The sequence below is a fragment of the Schistosoma haematobium genome, chromosome 1 (assembly GCF_000699445.3).
Source record: "Schistosoma haematobium chromosome 1, whole genome shotgun sequence".
Classification (NCBI taxonomy): Eukaryota; Metazoa; Platyhelminthes; class Trematoda; order Strigeidida; family Schistosomatidae; genus Schistosoma; species Schistosoma haematobium.
In genome coordinates, this window is record NC_067196.1 from 31,402,639 (window position 1) to 31,428,686 (window position 26,048).

At 32.1% G+C, this 26,048-nt stretch overlaps 1 protein-coding gene across 1 annotated transcript; it reads left to right on the forward strand.

Moving 5' to 3' along the window:
• Positions 1-2,169: 2,169 nt before the first annotated feature.
• MS3_00010094 (uncharacterized protein) lies at positions 2,170-26,048 on the forward strand (the record flags this gene model as incomplete). The annotated part of the gene is made up of 14 exons (XM_051218430.1): positions 2,170-2,589; positions 5,029-5,310; positions 6,738-6,866; positions 8,573-8,843; positions 9,534-9,799; positions 10,904-11,125; positions 11,527-11,921; positions 12,795-13,284; positions 13,426-13,740; positions 15,184-15,543; positions 16,192-16,581; positions 18,060-18,245; positions 24,092-24,319; positions 25,839-26,048. The coding sequence occupies 14 exons, from the start codon at positions 2,170-2,172 to the stop codon at positions 26,046-26,048; spliced, it is 4,164 nt and encodes a 1,387-aa protein (XP_051073714.1).

The window sequence follows — 26,048 nt, forward strand, 5'->3', positions numbered from 1 at the left end:
AGGCTAACCAAACATTCAAAGTTATTTTCAAACCTGTGCTTACTATCTATTCTAAAGTGATGGATTATCATTATATGCAAATGTCTATAAGTTTAATTAGTAACTGTCAACTATATCAATAATCAATGAGTGGTTTTCCGATTTTTGCAAGGTGGACATTCCTAACAGCTTCGTTTATTATATCTACTAACCTTTCCCATTAGTATCAATCTTCGATGTTCATTTTTATCTGAAATCAGAAAGCCTTTTACTGACCGTTAAGTTTCTACTTTAATGGTGTTTGTAATGTTAGCTTCTGTAAGACTGAAGTAAAATATATTTATGGGTTTCTGTTGAACAAATTAGCTCTTCAGCTACCCAACCTACTCCAATTATCCGATATTCTGTTTTGGCATTGCTGAATTGAATAACTAGACGGTTTGACGTGTGTACAAATAATTCAAATTTATCCAGTTATCAACTGATATTCTTCTTTAAAAAATTTATCTTTGATAAGAATTTATTGTTCTATTTCGATAATATTATCAATATTAAATTAGAAGATATTTTTATGTTGTTGTATCCCTTTTCTCTTTAACTCTTGAAATCAAGCACTAGGTCGATTAGCTAAAGCTCAAGATAGTCCTCTGAATCTAGAACCATTTGTGTTGGTACTACAAGAATATAAACAACGAATATCAAAAGTACATAATTCTTTACGTATTTCACAGGTTAGTGTACTAGTACGAAAATTGTTTCAAATTATATATATATGCATATGCATATTGACCCATTTTCTATCATAATACGTTTTGCTAATACTTAGTTAACGTGACCTTTTACAAATATTTATCTGACTAAACAGCTCAACTTCAGGCTCTTGTTTACTGTAATTGTGGTCACAATTTTAGCAATGCTCTTATATACATGCAAATACATGTATGTACAATAATGACTTTTTATACTATTTTCAAACTATGTGTCACCACCACCCATTTCAGTTTTTTTATCTATGAGTGAAACAATTTTTTGTCATTATATGCTGATTGTTTGTTCTATATACTTAGCTGCTTTTTATTTTTCTATCATTATGTATTAGAGAAGATTAGTTACTAATAATGTTAACTAATTAAAACTTAAAACTATTTCGAATGTTTTTATTATGAAACATTTTAAGTGCAATTTCGAGAGATACTCGAATAATAGAGAAATCGATGCTGTTCATTTTAAAATATAAACATTTAAACCATCGAATACCGGTTCAGTGGTTTGTACCTATTGAGCTGAGGAATCCTGTGTCAGGACTGAATAGCTGCACGATGCTTGTGGTTTCCACTAGTTATCTGATTACAGTTAATCTGTAATTATATAAACGATAATATTCTCCCTAATTGTCGAATATTTCGTTATTTACTTAACTTTGTTAGTTATCCGATGTGCTCATTTGTCTACATTGAATATTTTCGAAATTGTGTTATTGATCAGCCGAATAAGTTAAATTCATTATTAACAGCTAGCATATATTTTGTTCAGTATTGCATGTTTCATTATATTCATCACTATGGTATATCTTTGATTTGTGAATTCCCTCGTAGACAGCTTATCCTTACTTATGGATTTTGTCTAGGAAGTATTGTTGTTTACTGAAACAGTTTCGAAACCTTCACTTCTAATTCATTTTTGTATTGTTTGTTTGAATCTTCCTATGTTAATGTTGATGTTCAGGACTGAGAATGAATTAAAAATTCACCCTATTGCACACAAGGTAATGGCTATCCGGACTCAGTAGCTATGTGGATAACGCGACGGCATCTGAAGCGAACGGTACGGCGTTCGTGTCCCTGAGCCGACACCAACTCTGAGATGCAGGCACATCCAGCTGACGAGTCCCCAATAGGACTGAACGCGCTTCCTGTATTTCACTGCTATCCATCATCCATCTTTGTTTATAGTTTACTTCTAATCTATTACGTACTCATATTTTACATAATTTATCAATAATCGTTTTGTCTATGAAAAATCGTTTACCGTCTTTGAATCATTAAAATTACAATATGATTAGTTTTTAATTCGTATGCAGTTATTTATTTTTAAATACATAATTTCCATTTCATTTTAGGATAGAGTTATTCGTATTCGTCAAAATATTCAGGCGAAAAAAATCACTTAAAATAATTTCCTATTCTCAACATGGCTGTTGTTCAGTACTTGAGAGGTTTAGATCTATCTGGCATCAATTTTGAAAAGCACAAAGATCTTTTAGATAAACAGAGAGTTGCTCGACGTACTCAAAATAATACTGAAAATGATAATTCATCCCTTCCTCTTCCTTCAATATGGCCTTCTACTGAAATACTTCAAGATATGTGCCGTTTACAATGGTTAAAATTAAAAAACGTCGGTTTAAAAGAGAGATTTTTACCAAAAGAAATAACACATTTAGAACAGTTGGAAAGTTTATCTTTAGTTCGAAATGAATTAACTTCTTTATGTTCTATCAAAGGTTGGCCAAATGTTTTACCTAGTCTACGAATGATTACTTGTCGTAAAAATGAATTAACAAGTCGAGATGCTATTCCTGCTGATTTATTTGAGTGTAATAATCTTCAAGTAAGTCACAGTGATACAGATGCATATAATCTTCCTCTTCTTCTACTGTTTGAGTCCAAAGATCTCATTACTTTATTTCCTTTTTATAATTAGTCTTTTCCAGTACTGCCAATACTGCTACTACTTATTCTATTCTGTCGATATGTATTGAAATAATTTTATCTTACTATGCCAGTATGATGTGGCAACTCTAACAGATTGACATATATATCATGTTCTACTTTGCATATGATTAAGTAACTGACAGAAGATGTCTAGAGTTTATTCGCACAATTCTCATGAATAATTTGGTACGATTGTTCTTTCATATTTTCTTACTCTAAAGATTTCGGCTACTTCTATATGCTTCGGGATCGGTAATAGCAATAAACATGAGGCATTATTTCATTATTTACAGCTCTACCTTACCCTTCTCTTTCAATCCGTTCCGCTTCGATCTGGGTAACCTGATCACTGTTCCACTAGCTACTATACAATGTTTATTTATTTAAAACATATAAACATTGATACAAGGAGGCACCAAATACATACGCTCCACACTTCTTCATTCGATTTATATAGGGGCTGGAGTACTGCACGGGCACCCAAACCGAAGCAGTCAGTTTTCTTAGGAGGCATTCCTCGAGCCTTTGACCTAGAGGTCTTATCCGTAAGACAGTCGAGTAACGTTAGGTGATGCAGTTTCACTGTGGCCGATGATCAGCAATAGGTTCATACGCCATTTGTTCCTTCAGGATCATGGAGCTTATGTGCACCATTGATTTGGAATCAGAGTTTTACAACTCCTCTGGGTGGATCCTCCGTATCAGCCAACCCGATTAAAGCACCGGACATTCGCTTTTAGTTTTCTCAATTTCGTAAAAAATCACGCAGCGAAAAGACAGTGATTAGGACTTCCCTGATAGTGGCTGTATACGCGTGGCCATGTGAGAGCAGTTTGAGAGGGAGAGTTTACTCTCCACACCCTTGACTGTACATTTGGGGGCATCATACAATGCGTGGTCTTAAAGCCGTGTATATAAACTTGTGCTCGGCTACAATCAAAGTGTTTTTACATAATACAGATTGATCTTGTTAATATTCTGCAGATTCAGTAGAATACCATAAAGTTACAAAGGCGAACTTGAAATTAGCATATTTACTATACATTTAGATAATGACATTTCGTTCGCACTTGAAGCATTTTGGATTTGTGTTGTTTGATCTAGATTTTCTGCTATACCGCTTGAAGCTAGTACTCTGTTCCTTTGTGTAAAAATTTTATCTGCTATAAATTCACTGTCAGATTCATGGAATTCACAGTTAATAGTTTTTTTCTACCTACTATTATTATTTGACTCGCTGTGAACATTTCCATCAAGCACTATTTTTTAATTTCATTTGAAGGAACTGATATTTCTTTTGAACATGTTTAATTTCATCTCTACTACCATAACTCTTTCCAATCATTAAAATTCAAACCATACGTGGTGAATTAAATAAGTTAGGACCCATGGTATCAATGACCCATATCCATTTGATACGATTGCTGGTAGATTGTTGTTGAAAGTTCAACGCACAGATCGCAAGAGTATACACTTTCTCTTAACTCTATGTATATTACGTTTGGTAATTCAACTGTCTGACTAAGGTCACCGTATCTCAATAAAAGTATGTGTCAAGATCGACCCACTGCTTTTTTTAAATCATAAAAATTTTATTTTATGAATAATTTTGAACAAGAAAGAAAAGATCTGTGAAAAACCTTTTTTCTCGTATGACATTTTATGGAATTTAGCTTTAATATATATTATCTTGACTATTCTCTTAATTCTAATCTCTGTGATGTATGAGAAGATTGATATCGTTTGCTAAAAACTTTAGACAAAAGAAACAAATCAGTTTGAATTTAGATTATTAAAATATGAAGTTAATAGAGATTATTCGATTTAGAAGTAGTTTTCTTCACGGATGATCATCCTCTGCAAAAGTAATATTGACAAAATTAAGAAAGAGACCATTGTACAACTGTTCTGTGCGAGTTAAAAACTCCTTACCAATTTGCATACCCTCGGATCGACTTTCGCTGATCGTCCAACTGTTTGGGCTATATTATAAATTTCACTTCAAGTTGAATATGTATAGGCAATTGTATTCTCATTGATTTAGTGCAAAAGTATCATGTTTCATTGAATACCTCAAATTGATTAGTATGCATCGCTGATAAATCACAAGCTAGGATATTAAACAATCGTGTCTGCGTCCTTAGGTTAACACTAGTTGTCTAGTTGACATTAATCTGTACTGAAAAGATTAAATGGAATTTTATTTAAATTATTATTAGTATTACCATGTCTTTTTTGTTTTATTGTCTTACAATATCACCTTTTCATCTATTACACTTCAGTAATACTATTTTTAATGTTATTCTCTTTTTGTTCTATATTGTGTTTTTTGTAGGTTGTTGATTTTAGTTGTAATCAATTAACACAATTACCTAACGGAATTGAAAAAGCTAAAGGCTTATTAGCTTTAAATCTAAGCAACAATCAAATTGCATTAATTTCACCGGATTTATTTGTTCAATGTACAGAATTAATGTTTCTAGATTTGGGTAATAATAAATTAGAAAATTTACCAGCACAATTGCGTCGTTGCTGTTCACTACAACAATTAATCCTTTGTAATAATCCGTTACGTCATGCTCAACTTAGATCAGTGACAGCGTTGAAACAACTTGAGGTAAATATTCATTTTTCGGTCCAATTGAAGATTTTTTAAGAAAAAAATTATGTGTGTACTTCAGTAATTTAAACTCACTTTTGTATTCGAAATCGATTCTCTCTAGTGGTTGGTGTGTTAAGTACTTAAATGCTTGGTAACGACTTCTAACTGCCTCTTAGTCCCCCGGCCATCTTCTTCGGTGAGAATCGAACAGAAGGTGAAAGTAGAGAATCATGGAAAGTAGCTTTACTTTTGAGGTTATTTTAAGTACAAAATATAAGGATATTTATAGGTTTATGTGCCATTTTAATCTTCTAGGATCTTCTATGAACTTGCCAAAATCGGTAACTGTTTAATTATGATGCGATAAAACTCTTTGAGAAGTTTCTCCTAACATTGCATGAGCGAAGTTTTTTCTGCCTTTTCTAACCTTAAAAGTTTTCTGTGGAGTACTTTATGCCTCTTACTTGACAAAAGCATTTAACTTCAGACTCTTCAGTAGTGCGCATAAAATCAATTAGTTTGTAATTATTATACTTATCATGAAAGCTTACGAATGTTCTTGGTACAATTTTGGAACGTGGGTTGTTTACAATAATAAGTAACTAACTTAATCTGTTTATAGTTTTATGAATGTTATATTAAGAATTTTCTTTGTCTATATATTTAATTCCCTGGGAACTCTTTATTCCTTTGTCTCATTTTCGATGAATTTATTATTTTATAAATAAAAATGACTATCACATCTTCATCTTACAGATGAATATATTTTTATATGATGTTTGTGTTAGTATATTTCTCCCTCAAAATTTAGTTTATCGTCAGGAACATTCATTGTTTTTTATGTTATGTTTATCAATTATATTTTAAGATACACATTCATATAAATAAAAACCTATTGTCACTTTGAATAGAAAGTGGACTTTTTTTTCTCTATAATATATGTTTTAAAATAAATTTAGAAAATGTACTTTTTGAATACACAATTACGCTGGTCTCTCGAAGACGTTTTTTGAGGTTAGCACTTAATGAACAATACCACTAGAAACACCGTTCTAAAATCATCTTTGATAAGAAAAAAAACAAATTAAAGTTCAATTTTTTATTGATTTCAAAGTGAATCATTACACAACTTATATTGTTTTTGTATTCTAATTCGGATTATTCAGGTGTTATAGCAAGTATAACACTAATAAATATCTGACTTATAGTTCAATAGGTAGTTTTACTCAATTCAACTAGTTCTGTAACATGGTAACAATTTTTTTTAGTTTACTTCAATAGGAATTCATTTTCCACAAATAAATCTTGTTTGAGCAGTAACCTGTTATTCGATATAATGATTTTCGTGGTAGAAAATCCTAATATTTAAATAATCGTGATTATATAATTTTTTTACACCTTTGATTTATGTTACTGTGTTGTTTTTTTTCTTCATTTTTTAGGTTTTAAATTTATCAGGTACTGAACGAAGACCGGACAATATACCAAATGAATTAGATAAATTAGAACGTCTTATTGAATTAGATTTGTCCTGTAATTTCCTGACAAAAATTCCTGAACCAGTTTTATCGGTATGTTTCTGTATGAATATTTAGGTTTTCTTATTTATTTCTAAACCTTTGAATAAGAAAATAAAATTTAATCTTGATGGAAATTAACTGTTCTCTTGAAAGTACTTGAAATTTATTATTATTATTATTATTATCTACTTAATATATTAAATATTCCAAAGCGATCTGGTTTATTTAAATTTATAATTGTCATCAATTTTAAGTCAATCGAAGGTACATTCATTTTAATGTCCAAGAAAAAACTATAATTTTTCAATGCTAATTTTTTTTTAATTAGTTAAATGCTAAAAAAGAAGACAACAAAGTCGTAATTAGTTAATGGTATCCTGTTGATATTGTCTTTAAGCTGTAAATTATACACAGAAAATATGTTTATAGTTTAAGAAAATTTGTAAATAAATAGAATAATTTTTAGTTTTTAAGTGTATAAACTAGTTCATTATGAAAATATATTCTAAAAGTAATAAATTCATTGAATAACATTTATGTAAATTAAATTAAATGTCTAGTGTATTAAACTAATAACAATTTAATAGTTGAAATCATGAGTCAATTGAAGCTAGGCCACCATGGAAAATCTGGGAGCACTGGATGGCCGTCTCGTCCTAGTATGGGACTCCTCAGCAGTACGCGTTCACGATCCCGTCCCCTTCCGCGAGATTCGAACCCAGGACCTATCAGTCTCGCGCGCGAGCGCTTAACCATTAGACCACTGGGCAGGCATTCAACGGTGTTAATGTCTAACTCCAACCAATCCACGAAATTGCGCCACTGTACACCATTGTCTTCAGTGAGCTGATATCTCACAACTGATCTGGTTGAACTCCACTGGTCACGGCTTCTCACTAGAACTCCAGGAATGTCTCTCGGAGTTAGTCACTAGTGAGCAGATGATTATTATCAGAATAGGTTTTGTGGAGATTTTAGAAATTTAAATTTCCAGTGCTTCCAGGTTATTCATGGTGGTCTCGCTTCAATTAACTCATGATTTCAACTATCGGAATTTCTAAAACCTCCACAAAACCCCTTCTGATAATAACGATTTAGTTAAATAATTAAATGTCAGTTTATGTCCAACTAAAAAAATCATTTACTTATTAAATATTTGTTTTGTCTAATAAAAATTTCATTACAATTAACTAAATTATGATTAATCTATTATATGTAAGATTAGTTCCTTAATTCTTATTATCAACTTGCGGTGACATAATAACTCTATCTACTTAAAATTGGAAATAAAAAACAAGTGTTAGTTCCTCACATTTATAATAATAAATCACGATATTTATTGTTTAAGGAATTAATCATAATCAACTAAGCGGATAGAATAATTCACATTAATTTGCATGTTTACATTTGCAAATGCATTTTATCTAAGATGTGTTTAATTCATTGAATCATCGGATTTCATAGTTGTTTGTTTAGTCTATTAATATAACTAATTTCATGAATAATAAGTTAATCCAATGTTATGTCTCTCTAATATTCGAATAAAGCCAAAACTGTAACTGAGGTAGAATGAATAAGATTTTATTTTGTTTTGTGATTTTTCTTCAACTGCTTATAATCATATATATTCTTAATTTTTCCCTTATTGTTTGTTACATCTTACAACATTGTCAATAATGAAAATCACAACGATAAAACTGTGCAAAAAAACGCCAACAATAATAACAATGGTCATAAATGTGACAACGAAATTACAGCTTAAAAATCTTCGTAAACTAAATTTAGCGCATAATGAATTATCAGATTTATCCACTTTAACTGGTGACTGGCCTAAACTGGAATACCTTAATCTTAGTTATAATCAGTTAATTCATTTACCAACCGGATTAATTCGTTTGTCATGTTTACGTAAATTATATGTGAATAATAATCAGTTGACATTTGGTGGTATACCTTCAGGAATTGGTAAATTACAAGATTTGGAAATATTCGATGCATCACACAATGAATTGGAGACTATACCAGAAAGTAAGTTGTTTTAGCTTTTCATAGGTAATCGTTAAAAACTGCTATATGACTTTTTTCCATAATGGGCTTCACAAACTGATATTTGCTGAAGAAATTAAATTTCGTTAAATATAATTCAGTAGCATTGTTCTTCATAGACTTTTACTGCAGAAAGTCTTATCATTGTAACCATAGGACTGAATGTTTTGTTATGTGGTAATAATATTCCCTCACCATTTAGTAATTATGGTTTGGTAATTCTTTTGTAAAAAAATTAGACAAGCCACATAAAGATCACTTTTTAACTTTGGTAGACTATCACTAATTCCCGGAATTTCAGTAAAGAGCCATGTCTTGTGGAGTTCAATCATTTAGATTGTGAAGCCGCTACTCACCAAGAGAGTTGGAAAATGGTTGTACAATGTCGTGAATTGATTGATGTTATACATATAAACCATCAAATGCTGCTTCACTAGTCTAAAGGTTAAACTCTCTCAGTAGGACCAGGTGGTTCTGTGTTCGATTTCTAGTAGGGTCGTGAAAATACAATTCTGATTAGTTAATGAAACGGGACAGCTATCTAGTCCTTCCTGAATTTCGGTGGTTCGTTAACTGATTTCATTCTGTGATATAGGTTACGTAGATTAATTTTTGCTCGTATATTATGCATATAGGTTCATTTTGATGAATCATTTCATCCCTTCTTGCCAGGTCTATGTCGGTGTGGTCGTTTAAAACGTCTGATACTGAACTCAAATCGTCTTCTTACACTTCCTGATGCTATTCATTATTTGAAAGAATCTTTAGATGTTTTTGAAGTTGACAATAATCCTCAATTGAAAATACCACCGAAACCACCCGAGTTACAGAAAGGTGCAGGTCTAGCTTTTTATAACATTGATTTCTCACTGGACGCCCAACTACGTATGATGCGTGGGAAACCAGCTTTAAATACTGAAACGATTCATCATCCAAAGGTAACGTGTTACGGTTGTTAGTGTTCTGTTTTAATAATGTTTACACTTATTTATATAACCTTATTTATAACTTTGATTACATTTTCGTGATTGTTATTCCTCAACGAAATTATTAATCAGTTTAATTAACGTTCTGATCTATGTATGTGATAATTGGATTATTTAGTTCATTTGTATATGTTTGTTTGAATAATCATATGTTATCCTTCTTCCGACAAAGGAATGAGTTTACTGCGTAGCAGTTCTGTTTGTCGTAGTCTACGGTCGCGAAACATGGCAATTATTATTAGAGGATATTTTTAGGTTACTAGTATTCGATCATAGGTGTTTTTGAAGCATGAGATGTCTGGTGTAGGATCAGGTTGGAAGACGTTTAGGGGCACCCCAAACCAATATGTAGCCTCAGTCTATGAATTCATTGAAAATTAGACTGAGCCATTGTAATATATATAGAATACCGTGTTGTGGTATGTGATTATCGTACCCAGTGGTTAAAGATTTTGGGCCATTTGGCTCAGAGTCATTCGTAATGACATAGATCCATTCACTAATTGCATTCCTTGAAAACCTGAGTCTTGAAGTCTCTTTATACCTCCATTTTCTTTTTCTATACTTATTTCTACTACTACTGAAACTGGTGCTACTTCTACAACTCTGGAATTTCTCTTCAAATAGTTTTATTTCACTTTTCTATTACGATATAGCAACTTGAATGAATACATATAAGCGTCAAGTTTTATTTTGCATATGACTGACTGATTCACTTGGAGATACCACTATGTATTGTCATGTAAAAGGAATGTAAAATACACATTTAGCCCCCCAAATATTTCACTGTGCTGTAGATTATTTGATAATTGGTATGTAATAATAGGTCCAACATATGCGACCAAGTTAATTGAATTTTTTATATGGCTTTGGACCACTTCCATTAGGCTAATCGGAACGCTGGAAATTCCTGAAAAAATGCTTATAAGTTGTGATAGTGTAATAATTTTGTGATGATTTTTTGCTAACATAGAATGACTGTAGTTTCGAAATTGATGTCTTCCCTATAAAAACCTCGTTTTTTAATCATAAGTTTTTGTTAATTTGATTTAACAGGATCCGGCTGCTCGGTTACGACGTCTCAGAAGGCGTCGAGGAGGTGTCGGAAAAGATAGTAAATGTGTACTTGAAGGTATGCAACGAATAGCTAAAGAAAAAGAAGAACTACTTGAAAAAAAGGAACATGAGGTTGAAGAAGAAACACGTAAATTGGCGGCTAGACGTTGGCAAGATTTGTTGGCCAGACCACGACTCGATTATACAGGAATTTTTGACGAGGCATGTGAGCTTCAATTTTATTGGTCTTTATATTACTATTTAACTGACAACTCACGATCATTTTAAAAATACTTTTTATATGAAGTAGCTACATAAATAATTGTTCACACACATGCACAAAAAATTTCATGTTATTTGTCGTTAGTCAACTAGATCCTCTAGACATAACCCTTGGAGTTCAATATACCATCCTGTAACAATTTGTACTGCACATATTGTCTAAACCTTTGCTATTATGTAGAAGTACAAGATGATTAGTGTCATCTTCTTATGATATTCATTCAACAGATGTTAAAGATTTTAGTATTTTTCGTTCTTCTAACTGATTAAAATACTGTTAATAACCCAAAAATAATTATTGTAACGCGCATTAATATACGTTTCCTTATATAAACTTTCAGGATACTGGTATAAATCCTGGTGTGCAGATGTGGGAATTAGATCAGTTTTATCCTAAACGTGTTGAAGATGATATTTTACAAGGTCATTTGCTTAATGGTGATTGTTATGTTATCTTACAAACTACTATAAGTAATAATCAAGTATTTGAATGGACTATATATTATTGGATTGGTTCTCGTTCAACGAAAGATAAGCAGACTTGTGCAGCTATTCATGCTGTAAATCTACGTAATTTCCTTGGCGCTGAATGTCGAACTAAACGTGAAGAAGAAGGAGATGAATCTTCAGAATTTATAGCATTATTCGATGGCAATCTGATAGTGTTAGACGGTGCTCGTGGTGAGACTGGATTTATTCATGTTGAGGATGATGTTGTAGTACCCAGATTTTATAGGTATTTAATTAGTGTTATTTGTTCAGCATAATTTCATTTTTTTTATCTCAAAATGTTATTATTATTCATCTATAAGGTTGGATGAGGCGTTTTATCGAATATTTTCTTTTGTAATACTCCTAAGTCACTATTCAGTTTTATCGAAAATTCAATATTTTTTGATAATTAGTGTTACTAGGTAGAAGAGTATATGTATACATTATTTGAGTACACAATAAATTCCATGATGTCTCTTTCATTCTAATAATATAATATACAGTGACGTAAAACCTTTTGAGTTGTTTATAATCTTTAACTTCGAATTTCACGATCACTTTGTCGGTTTATTCGTCTTATATTTATTCTTGCCCAGTTATTTATCATTTTATAAGCTATATTATGTTGGTTGTATGCTATATCTTTAAATTATAGCTGAAATTCCTTGATTACAGTACGGTCAGTCACTCGGTAGTCCTATCTTCAAAAAGCTTCTTTTTTATCCTTAGTTTAGTCCAGTCATTTAGACATTCTATCAAGTCGTCTCAGCTGTCATAAAATTATATGTTTGAAATAGCCCCCTCACTAGTATTTGCTTTTTACAAATATCTCCATTGTTTTTTTATTCTCACGTTTGTTTTTATTGAATGTATTAATTCTAAGCATAATGCATTATGATCTGTGCTGCATAAATTTTTTAAGTATAAGTTTGTTTTGTTAGTTGACTCGTGATCTATTTGATAGTCAGATTCTTAACTCACTGGTTTACTAGTACAGGTCATTATGGACTGAATGATCATTTTTTGTTGAGCTCAGATTACGGACGCAACTAATATCTAATTTTACACTCTTTCTTAAAATAATCATTTTTGTTCACATTTTTCTACTCTTATGTAGGTTATTCGGTACAGAGAAACGTTTGAAAATTGTCTCAATGCCATTAACTCATCTCAGTTTAGATTCTAAATTCAGTTATCTACTTGATGCTCAATCTCATCTCTATTTATGGATAGGAAAAAATTCACGTTCTATTATACAAACTAAAGGACGATTATTAGCTGAAAAAATTTCAGTTCGTGAACGTCGAGGTGAAGCATCCATTCATATTGAACCGGAAACTCGTGAATCCAATGCATTTTGGGCTATTATAACCGGTGTTTGGCTTCCTGCACCACTGCCGAAACCAACTACTAATTCAGACCAAAAAGATCATATAATTAAACCTTTAGATAATCATGATGAGAATAAAGAAATCAATTATCCACCTGCTCCGGTAGTCCAACCACCGAAAGTAGTGTCTCGTGACTTCATCCCTACGGACTGGCAGCTACCTCAACCTATTTTATATGATGTTCAAATGGGAAGAGGTTATTTAGAATTACCACAAGTAAGCATTTCATTGCAAATATTGTCTTCCTGGATTATTATTTTATCATACACTTATTCATTACAATTTTACTTTTTTATATCTTATTTGACGTATTATTGCAAATGAAAATGATTAATTATATATCTATATTTTTTTTAGGTAGAACTTGAAAATGGTCTTTTGTCTAAACGATTATTAGATTCAAAACATGTTTATATACTTGATAGTGGTGGTCAGTTATTTTTATGGATGGGTGAGAAATCTTCGAAGTTCCTTCGATTTGCTGGTTATAAATTAGCATTACAACTTATGGGTTTAATGCCTAGAAGTCGTTTAGGTGGACTTGAATTATTATTTACTGAATCAAATATGTCTACACTAACACAAACACTATTAAATAATGATCATGTGGATTGGTGGAATGATTTTACAGATTCATTGCTTCAACCGTGTACACAAGGAGCTGAGACTCAAGTAAGTGAATTCTAGTTGTCATTTTAATATACGGTTGAGTTCTATCAAACGCTATTATAAGATAACAAGACCATTTATTTCGTAGGACAGAGTTTGAATTGTTTATTCTGGTTGACGCTTTTTAGCAAGGTTGTTTTCTATGGGGTGGGGTTGCTGACCCGATGCCCAACCCTCCTCCTTTAAGTGGCCTTAGGACTGTCATTGTTTCTAGAAGAGCTACAACCGGAGCTTTGTGATTCTTATTCGTTAAAACAACAAATAGTCACCCTTTCGTAGCTCTTCACAGCAGTTAAAGTTGTTTCAAAAACAGTATATTAACTCGAATGTTATGAATTCATTGACTTTATGTGATCTCTTCAATTCTTTACAACTTCGAAACAACAATATTGATTCGTAAAAATGGATGTACATACTTTAGGTCATATTTACAAAAAAGATTAAAGTTTGATATAAAATAGAATTTGATTAAGAAAATAAGTCATAAATATTAATAAATCAACTATATGAAAATTTTAGAAGACAAAGTTGCGAAGCGTTCGGAGACAAATTTTCAGAAGTGGAAACTGAATGCCAAAATTTAGGTATTATCAGCTATAGAGCCGAAATACGAGTAAAGCACAAATAAAAATTAGACAGAAATTGTAATCGAATAAATGAAATATACTGTTACTAATGAATGAACACTGAGGTCACTAGGACAATCCAAGAATGAAAACAGTATCATTTTTAAATTCATGAATTTCCTTTATGTTTTTTAATGATGGTGTCATCGGCAAATCACATTGAAGAGATGGTTATTGTGTGCACCTCTGAGTGTACCTTCTGCAACGTAAGACTATTGTCTCACAGTGATGAGCATTTTATATTCATGAACTTACCAGTAAAAGTTATATAATTACGGTAATTGATCAACTTCACGTCGGTACTGTTATCTATGCTACATTCACATCACCTCTATATGTAAATGCGATTTTATTGTTTGCTTCAGTCATTTGCTTCAGAATCATTTTGAATTTTCGTCTCTTCAAGAAATTACCCAGCTGATTTTACGCTTTAACTGAATATTGTGACATTCACATCAAACTCTTATCACGTGACGATAATAGATATACCATTTTTAACGTAGTACAACTGTCCTTGCTACTGTGCTAGGATGGAGTAGAATATATCTTGACAAATAGTATCCCATAATGTAATTCATACCACATAGACAGTATCAGTTTTCAATTATATGATTACTAGATCATGTGCAAGTGGCTAACTGACAATATTCGACCATATTTTTTAGTATCATCAGTTCAATGTTTCCGAATTTCCACTCGTTCTCAATCTTTGATATTCAAAATGGTTTTTCTCATTCGATACGACATTATTCATGTTAGTAGCGCTTTGCATGATAATAATCACATTTTTAAAATCAATATTGTTTTTGGCTTGTTTAAGATTTTCAAGTGTCAATTTTGTGATTGGGATGAGGCTTTAGCTGTAGATTTTACCCGTACTGCTGATTCTGTAGCACGTCGTGGAGTGGATATCAATCAAATTTTAGAAAAAGATAAACCAGTTACTGATCTTCGAGCATTATTAGCACCTAGAGAAACACCACTTACCAATGAAGAAGCTCTACAAATGATGGCTGAATGGAATGATGAATTAATTGAACCACCAGAAGAAAATATTGTAGAGTCAAGCAGTGCTTTACAACAATTTATAATGGTTGATGGGAAATGGAATCTTGTGGAAAATCGTTGGTTTGGACAATTCTTCAATCAAGATTCGTATATTCTAATTGCACGCTATTGGGTAATGAATATGAATGCATATATATATATATATATATATATATCCTTTTCATGCTTTTATCTCGAGTTATATACTTCCTTTTCATTGTTTAATTAGTTTACAACATTACTCGCAAGTCAAAATTGTTTAAAAGAATATCTTGTGACAATGATATCGAAAAATATGATTTCATGGGGGTTAGCGGTAAAGTTGGTTATTAGACAGGTCTAATGATTGTATAAGTAGAACTTTTAGTAACTGGAATATCTCATACAATTTCTAAATTTGAATCAACTAAGAACATTGTGCTGCTACTTTTGTTTTTACTCGATATTATTGATTTGTTTAAAAGTTTAATTAATACAAACCCATTTTTTAAAGTGGACCTAAAATCTCTGGTGAATAACTATTGTTATATGTAGATTATTAATATATCAATCAGATAATGAGTAAAGTGAGATTCCGACATATGCTTGAGTGTTTGTAATTGAATTACTGATGACCACCAAGTAGTTTCGGCTAGTTAAAATTTGCATATCTTGAGACTGAAAAGTTTGAACTATTAAGTTGATAATCATAATAAACTGACTTACGCATCGCTCATTAATGTAATAAAACGTTTTATGGCTTAACGAATTTTACTTTTTATCTTGAACAAATATTTTCCAGGATTATGATGATGAAAACAAAGAATTTTCAGAGAGTGATAATCAAGGTGATGATACTGACGAGGATTCAAATCTTACAAAAACTGTAGTCTATTTTTGGCAAGGTCGTGAAGCATCCGATTTAAGCTGGCTTCAGTTTGAATTCTCAGTTCGTAAAGATATGCAAGCTCGTCTATCACAAAATCCGGAAAATGTTAGTCGACCATTAAAAGTAGTATTTAAACGCGTAAAACAACAACAAGAAGACACTATGTTCTTAGCTCATTTTCAACGTCAGTTCATCATTCATTCAGGCCATTATCGTGATCGTGCTGAATCATCACGTTTAGAACGAATTCAAATGTATTATATTAGAGCAAATGGTAACCTTATATCCACTCGATGTGTAGAAGTAAGTGTCCCAATCAGTTCGACCTCTTTTTAAAGAAGCAGCTGGAATTTATAGATACCAATATATTTTCTTGAAATTCTCATTATTGTAAATCCATGTACATAATTCTGTCAAATACCTTTAAAGAATTACTACACACTCTTCCAATGATATATTTTGAGTAAATCAACTTAAACATGTTTCACATGAAAATTAATCTTGGCTGTTTAATTTTGGGGCGTTAGGATTAAAGCATTTGTGTATTATTGATGTCAAGTTTTTGTGATGCCCCATTTCTTCTTATCGTTGATATAATTTATTTTCTCATAGTCGTAAATTTATACTATACTCATAAATTCATTTTAAGAGAAACTCAATAAGTTTCGTAAACTATTACATTAGTATTAAAATATTTCATTTACAATGGTATTATATTTTATTAAGATGAATTTCATGTGTACCATAAGAAAATGTTTTCAGTGTTTGCTACTCTTAGAGTCTCGTAACGTGTGGGTGAGAAGGAAGGAGTGTGAGTATATAATTGCGTTTTATTTCTGTAAATTTATTTTAGTGTTTTATATTTTAAGAAAAAAAAGCTATTCAATTTATTGTTTAATCACAGAATCTTGGACACTTAAAACTAATACTTTTGTTTATTATGCAAATAAATCTTTTATATCCTTCACTGCCAACCTAATAATAATAATAAAATGTCGAGTAAAGTCTCTGTGATAATCAGTATATCTGGAATTCGTAAGTTTCTTGGTTTTTTTTTCTAATAACAGCATTTTCATCAAGAGATAGCTGCTTTTTCATTAAACTATATGCTTTTCTTGTATCTTTATTTTGACAGATATGGACAGCATATTTTCTTAATCATTCATTAACTATTTATTCATCTGGATTCCATAACTCAATGTTCCATATTCTGTTTTCTCTTGACTTTCAAATTATCAAACTATACTGTAGAATAGATAGAATGTTGTGGAAACCAACACGCACATTTCGTCAGCTCGATGTACGTGCATTTCAGAGTATATGACAGTTATGACTGATCAAAATTCAGTCAAAATATCAGCAACAGGATTATCGGAATCATCACTAATTGAATTACACTTTAAGATTAGTTTAAGATTATTCGTTGTGACGCAACATATTTTTCCTAATATGTTAGAAGCTCATTTATTTTAAAATGTAAAAATTATTAGTGAATTAAATTAGGTATACTGAAGCTTATAGTAAATCATTCCTTTAGCTGTATTAAGATGTTCAACAACATTTCATCTCATTACCTTCTCCGTCTTCTGTGAATGTGGAAGCCTCAATTTCTATGTACGGATACATTATAACCATCTGCGTCTTTTTGTTATCGATAATTATCAATATATGGATCACATTAGATTTTTCTCTTCATTTACTCCTTTGCTAATTTCATCGCTATTATTTCTGTCATTAAAACTCAAATCATCTGTTATTATTTTCTCATTGTTCTTATCCAGGTCAAACCGTCAGTTGTAAATTTAAACTCTTGTTTTACTTACATAATTAAAGTACCTGCACATATCGTTAGTGTACTTGAAAAGAAACAAACAGATAAATGTCATGTCTATGTTTGGACTGGAGGTAAATCTTCATCTGAAGATAAAGAGTTGGCTATTCGTTTAAGCGAGAAAATGTTCAGTTGGGTATGTTCATTCCCGCTTTTGTAACTATATATTGATAGTGGCAAACTGGGAAATTAATTATTTTTATGTTCCAGTTGTTATGTTTTTTTTAATTATTTCTGAATCAGCTATGTAAATTCTTTTATTATAGACCAAATTAAGTTTAAATTTTTCACTTCTTGAAATCATTACCATGAAATATTGTTGATTAATACGTTGATATCCGTCAAAATAACCGTTTAAAATTCAAACGAAATGATATTTTCTCGTGTTCAAAAGATTATAGATAATAATACACTAAATCGTTGTCCGAATTGAATTCGGGTCTGTTAGTTTATCCATTTGATCTAATAACTTTCAAGTCAACAGATATGATTCTTCCAGAATATTTTTGATATGCGGCCATTTATCCTCCGACAGTACATAACATTTCATTATATCTTAGCTCAGATTAAATTATGAGTAACTTCTGAGAGCGACTAATGGAATAATATTATACATATATTCTTATTGTATAACTATTGAGTAACTACGTTATGTATATTTATATTCCTATTATTATAAGCTTTATTTTGACCTATTATGACTATTTGACTATTATGGTACGATTTACTATTCTTAAATTTGAATCGGTTTAGTGATTGCAGTCTCCCACAATCACAGTAACTTTTTGGCTTGATGTTGTACAAATGTTATTTTCTATTTTATGGCATGATGTTGTCTGGTTGGCTTGTATGTAAACCAGGTATGTTTGAAATAAGTGATTCATGTAGTGGAATCTGGTATTGGCGTTGTGGATTCAACAGGCAAGGGTAGGCAGGAGAAAGGACCAATAAGGACTCTAGGGTGCTCACACCGTTCAATAGGTGATTGTTTTGACACAGTGCTGAGATTGTCTAAATCGTATTCTGATTGGCGAATAAATCACGTGTTAATTGGTCGGGCAAAAGTCACAACGCATTTACACTCTTTCTATGAAATCATTTGAATCTCTGATCGATAACTCCTAACCAATGTTGAATTAACGATGGGAATGTATTTTAATTGAATAATTTGATTTCCTCCTTTCAAAGCCTGGTGTTTCGCTCTTGATACAAAAATTATGCTATATTGTAACTAAACTCATGTCTGCTGTTCATTTAGATGTAATGATTAGCTCCCATTCATCTTAACACTCGAAGTGTTTTGACATTGTTTCTTGCGTAATTGATTTAATATATGAATTTCAATATTAAACAGGTCTTTTTTCCATCGAGAAATAAACAACCTGTTATGAAATTCCGTTTGCAACTTTTCGTCTATGTCATTAAGCATCACGGATGTCCATAGACATTTTTTTCCACAAAAATACGTGTTTGTTAAATGGTTAAAATAAATACGATTCACAGAAAAGGTTATCCCAATTTTTATTCAGTTAATAAAATAAGCGAGCCTTTCACACTGATCATATTTTAAATACTAATAGATAAAATAAGAATCTTATTTATTTGCCTTAGTCTTTATTTATATTAATACACATATAGTCATTGTTTAACCATGTTGTCATCACTATAATGTACATTGACTGTTTTTCTATGCTAACACCTACTCATCACAAATTTTTTTGAAAAATAAATGGATTTATTGTTAATCAATATAGGAACGAAAAAAAAGTTGACGCATTCTTTTGTACCACATTTTTTGTTACAAAGTAAGGTAGTCACTTTTATTATTATGTTCTCATTTATATTTACCATTACAAAAATTAGTCGGTTTTTATCGATCGAAGTATTAATGAACTTAAACTGGATGTGTATAAACTCTGAATGATCAATCATGAATATAATCTAGTCAAATGTATCGTTTGTTTTTGTTGTCAACAGACGAGAATGTGATGAAATTTTTAAGAATATATATATATATATATATATATATATATATATATATATATATATAAGGTCCTCTCTGATTGTGTAATGTAATGAAATTGATGTTTGCATAAGATTTTAACTATTAATACAATGATAATTTGTTATGGTTTATTGATTATGCTAATGAATTCACCATAGTTGGTATGTAAATCACTTGATGATAATTTACTTGCATAATTGAAGATTAATCTATCCACAATTAATTCATTATGACCAATAAAATTTTCAGTCATTGAACTTGTGAATGTTTTTCCTTCAGTTGTGTTTAATAATTTGAGTGGTTTAATTGGTTTTGTTTTTCTTTAATGAACATGGGTGTTAAAAATATAAGATTTTTGTGTTAATTAATCACGTGAAATTGGTCGGACTAATTATTTGTAGATTAAACTACAGAACTATCGAACACTTTTTGACTTAAGAATTTGGTAATTGCAATCGGTATCATATTTCACTAGAAATATGAAGTTGACAGTCATCAAATGAATTCGGGCTCGTGATCACCTCTCAGTGTCGTTAAGCAAATGTGTCGCTAATTCCGTCAGACTGTGAATCCTGCAGACGGCTGAGGCAAATGGTATTCGGATCAAAAAGCCAGAGCTTTACATCCGAAAGAAATACGTTCAGCCGCTCTTTTTACTCTGATCAACTTCGGAGCCAACTAGTTAATAATATGGCGACGTAATTTGTTTAATGTTCCTTTTTATGTCCCAAACTTATGTACACATCTTACCATTATTATTATTATTATTATTATTATTATTATTATTATTATTATTACACCTACTAACCTTTGAGAAATTTATTTAGCATCCAATCCTATCTACTATATCTGATCTAATTCATATTATTATACATATTACGTAATTTCTGATTTGTAATTACATTATTCTCTCTCTCTCATCCCACCTCATGTTGACCATATTTATTCTGATCATTTATCTCACAATTTCATTTCACTCATAAACTGATTGAAGTTAACACTTCATATTAGTCATCCCAACATTTCATTTGACTTTATATTACAAACAATCCTTAATTCACATGTTACAATTTTAAAAGATTTACTTACTTACGCCTGGATGTCGAGTATCTTGCGTAGACAGCTATTTATAAATACTTGCACCTTCTTGATGATGGTTGTAGTAGTTCTCCAAGTTTTAGCTCCGTACAGTAGAACTGCCTTGACGTTTGTATTGAAGATTCTCACTTTGATATTGGTTGACAGTTGTTTTGAGTTCCATATGTTCTTCAATTGTAGGAATGCGACCCTTGCTTTGCCAGTCCTCGCCTTTACATCTGCATCTGATCCTCCTTGTTCATCGATGATGCTTCCCAGGTATGTGAAGGATTCTACATGTTCCAGAGTTTCGCCATCAAGTGTGATTGGATTGCTGTTCTCCGCTTTGAATTTGAGGACCTTGGTTTTCCCTTTGTGTATGCTGAGGCCTACTGATGCAGAGACCGCTGCTACACTAGCTGTCTTTATCTGCATCTGTTCGTGTGTATGCGATAGGAGAGCTAGGTCATCTGCGAAGTCCAAATCGTCTAATTGATTTTGAGCTGTCCATTGTATTCCGTGTTTTCCTTCAGATGTCGAGGTCCTCATAATCCAGTCGATCACCAGAGGAAAAAGGAAGGGAGAGAGTAAACAGCCTTGTCTGACTCCGGTCGTTACTTGGAATGCATCTGTCAGCTGTCCTCCATGCACTACTTTGCACTGTAGTCCGTCGTATGAGTTCCGGATAATATTGACAATCTTCTCAGGAACTCCGTAGTGTCGAAGAAGTTTCCATAACGTTCTCCTATCTACCCTGTCAAATGCCTTTTCATAATCGATGAAGTTGATGTACAGTGACGAATTCCACTCAACTGATTGTTCGACGATGATCCGTAGTGTCGCGATTTGGTCTGTGCACGACCGATCCTTACGGAATCCAGCTTGTTGATCTCGGAGTTGGGCGTCTACTGCATCTTTCATCCGGTTCAGCAACACTCTGTTGAAGACCTTCCCTGGTATTGACAGTAGTGTGATGCCTCTGTAGTTTTCGCATTTGCTCAGATCTCCTTTTTTTGGAATCTTGATGAGGTGTCCTTCTTTTCAGTTCATCGGCACTTGCTCCTCTTCCCAAATCTTTATGAATAGAAGGTGAAACATGCTTGTAGTTACTTCGATGTCTGACTTCAGTGCTTCAGCTGGTATATTGTCGGGTCCTGCAACTTTCCTTCTCTTGATTTATCTGATGGCCATTCTGATTTCTTCCGTCGTTGGTGGATTGACATCTATAGGAAGATCTGTGTGCGCTGCTTCGATGTCCGGTGGATTCATTGGAGCCAGCCTATTCAGGAGTTCCTCGAAGTATTCTACCCATCTGTTACGCTGTTGTTGAATTTCAGTGATTGGCCTGCCTTCTTTGTCCTTGACCGGTCTCTATGCCTTAAATCTAGCCAATTTTATGGATTATTAATTTGGATTTATAATTGTAGAACCTGTTGAGAAATTATTGAAAAGAATATTGTTCGTTCATATAATTGTGTTTTAATATAATGGGGATTTTTCAAGGAATAAAGTGAATCACCACCTCTTACTGAACCAACGTACATAATGTTCTGAGATGTTATGGAATTATATATTCCAATAGATTATTGTAGCTGGTCATGAGCGATAGCTTTGGTGATTAAAAAATTAAAAATCCAACTATTTTGACTTATGTTTTCGTCACTGACTTCGATTTAGACTACCACCCATTAACGTTGTCTTTCACACGAATAGTGTGCTTTGGATTTCAGAACTGAATGTTTGATAGTTGTGTTAAATTCTCTCGTTTGATCAATATTATCCCGATGGTCCATATGAAATTGAGGAGCCAGCTAATTAATGTTTTAAAAAAATAAAACTGATTAATAGCTAGTGCTTATACCACGGCAGTACTAAGTGTTTTTTACTGCGTGGTAATCTTCCTGAAATAGTATACTATTTTCAGCGTAGACCAGTAAAACGTGTTGACAGTGAGATAGATGCAGTCGACTACGTCAGATAGTTATTATCGCATTATATTGAATTGATGAAGGTTCGAAATATGAGACATCACGCTTACCGTCAGACTAAAGTATCCTTGACTCGATCCTTGTTAAGGTCATGCTTCGGCTCTACTGAGGAGTTTTAAACTATAATGAATTAAAAACGAAGAATATTTGAGCGAACAATTGTTTTCAATAACTTCATCATCAGGCTCTACAGTTATAAGTCCATAATTATAATATTTTACAAAGGCCAAAAATAAGGCATGTTTTAATGAGTTTGACAATGTTATGTGTTAAAAATGGTGAACGTTTGCATCTGTTACGATATATATATATATACTTCAAAAAGAAAAAATTGTAATATTTGCAAATTAGAAAGGTCATTCAACAAAGGTCAGTAAATTGTTCAGTCACAATAAGATAATAGTACTATTGCAAAATTGAAAATAATTTTGTCAACTGAGATAATAATAATATTGTTGTGTGAATATAATATGTAATAAGGGGGGCAGTTATCAAGGTAATTACGGTCAACAAATTGGGAATGATGGATATGAAGATTAACATATAGATAATGACAAATAATGATAATAAGGAAAATAAATAAAATAAAGGAAGGGGTAAGAGGTTTATAATATTCAGTCTAGGTATTCGGTGACCCAGTCGTAGGCCAGGGTAAACATAGAGGCTGATGATGAAGTTATTGAAAACAATTGTTCGCTCAAATATTCTTCGTTTTTGAATATTCTATGGGGATTTTTATAATGAATTAGTTGGTTAGCCCTCCTTAGTTCTCAATAGTTGTTCAACCGAAATCAATCCGTACTGAAGACTAACATTTTTTTCGCTAGTTTATTTGAAGCATATTCATTGACAAGATATCAATCATACCCAGAACTCATTCTATATTGATTCTTTTTATTATTTGGTTTCTAGATTCCGACTGATTTCCATACTGTACCTGAAGGTTCTGAACCTCCTTTATTTTGGCAAGTGTTAGGTGGTCAGAAGAAATATGACACATCAGCAGACTTCCTTACTTACGGCCGACTCTTTCGTTTGTCTAATGAACAAGGTTATTTTTGTGCATCAGAAAAGTGTGCGGATTTTTGTCAAGATGATCTTGCTCCAGACGATGTCATGCTGTTGGATACGGGATCTCAGGTTGGTTTGGCATTTATAGTTTGTATCTCATTATTAGTAGTCGACTGACAAGTATATATTTTATTTTTGAAAATATATCATTGTTATGTGTCTATCTTTAACATTGTTCTTCTTTTCTCTATAAATCTGTTGAAATATGTCGCATTTTATCCGGCTTAAACTAACCATCCACAAGACAGCGAGTTTTATTAAACATTGGTGGTTGTTTTCATTCTCCCATTCTACTAGTTAGGAAATTTATATCTAAACCACTTTAGAGAATGTCTTTTAGGGATTTAGGCATATATATATTTGTAATTTATTGTAAGTTGTTAGTCGTCAGTGAAATAATTTATTATAATGGGGTTTTGTAGAGATTGTAGTGATTTTAATAGTTGCTGAGGTGTCCCGTACTAGGACGAAACAGCCGCCTAGTCCTCCCAGGTTTTCATTGGTAGTCTAGCTTACATCGACTCATCAATTGAACTATTAAAATAATTTATTGACTTTTTTCTAAATATGAGATAATGTTCATGAATAACACGGTAGGAAGATGGTGCAAAGCTTGAAATAATCGACATTAATAATTTAAATATCATGTTATCTGTCAAAGCTTTTAATTTCCAGTCACTTTTCTTCACTTCCTTCACCCTCTTTATTATCAAATGTTAATTTAATTTGGAGTTAATAAGCTTAAGATGTTTACGATTCGTTAAATTTAGGCGAATCATAAAATATCAGTTCAATATACAGTGACAGTTTTCTATGAAGGAAACTTTATTTAGTATTTTTGTTATTCAATAAATAATTTATCATGTGCTTTTATTACCGATAATTACACTGAGCCAATAAATAAGCATATTGTTGAGTCGGCTTTCCAAGAACTGCAACGGAGCCTCCAGAGGCCCTAGAGGAGCCGAAGAGTCCTAGCCAATCAGAGCATGATGGAGCTTTCTAGAATGTCAACGTGGCGTGCTACTATTGATCAGTAGCATAATATGTCTTTTAGCGGATAGGCTAAATTATGAGGTTGATTTAACAAATGTTAACATCCATAAATACCCGTGTTTTCTGTACAAAAAGGAACCTTGGAGTAAAGTATTTTCTCGCATACTTCGCGTCTTCTCTATTGTGTTCAGGTCGCTGATGGTTCTAGCTTGGGGGTTCCAAAACAGCCTAGGAGACGAATATAGCGTTCAATTCGCAAGACTTATCGCATATAGACAAGATTTATAGAATTGATAGTGTTCAAATATTGTTTCCTCGAACACATGTTACTCACTTCGAGCTATAAAAAGTAGGAAAAAGAAAGTTAACTGATTCGTCAGTATCTTGGATACGAGCCACACTCTAATTGTCAGGGCTTACGATACTACCCGGTTCCATAAAACAAAGTTGGTGGATCAAGGTTCTGACTTGAGACTTCTAATAACCGCTGATCTAGTTGATATAAAATTTTTGATTTGCTAAATTTATTCTCACATATTTTGACTTCCTCTAATTTTCTTCCTTTCCTGTATGTGTTAATGACATTCATTAGATATACCTTTGGTGGAGTAAACGTACATCAGACGTTGAACAGAAATTATCTTTACAAGCTGCTAAACTTTATCAAAGTCATTTACGTCAGATGCAACCGGAACGACCAAGACAACTTAAGCTTACAGTGAAAAATGCTGAACCACATTTATTTCGACAGTGTTTTCATGGTTGGGGACCATATCGTGAACCAAAAGATTGGTCAGGTTAA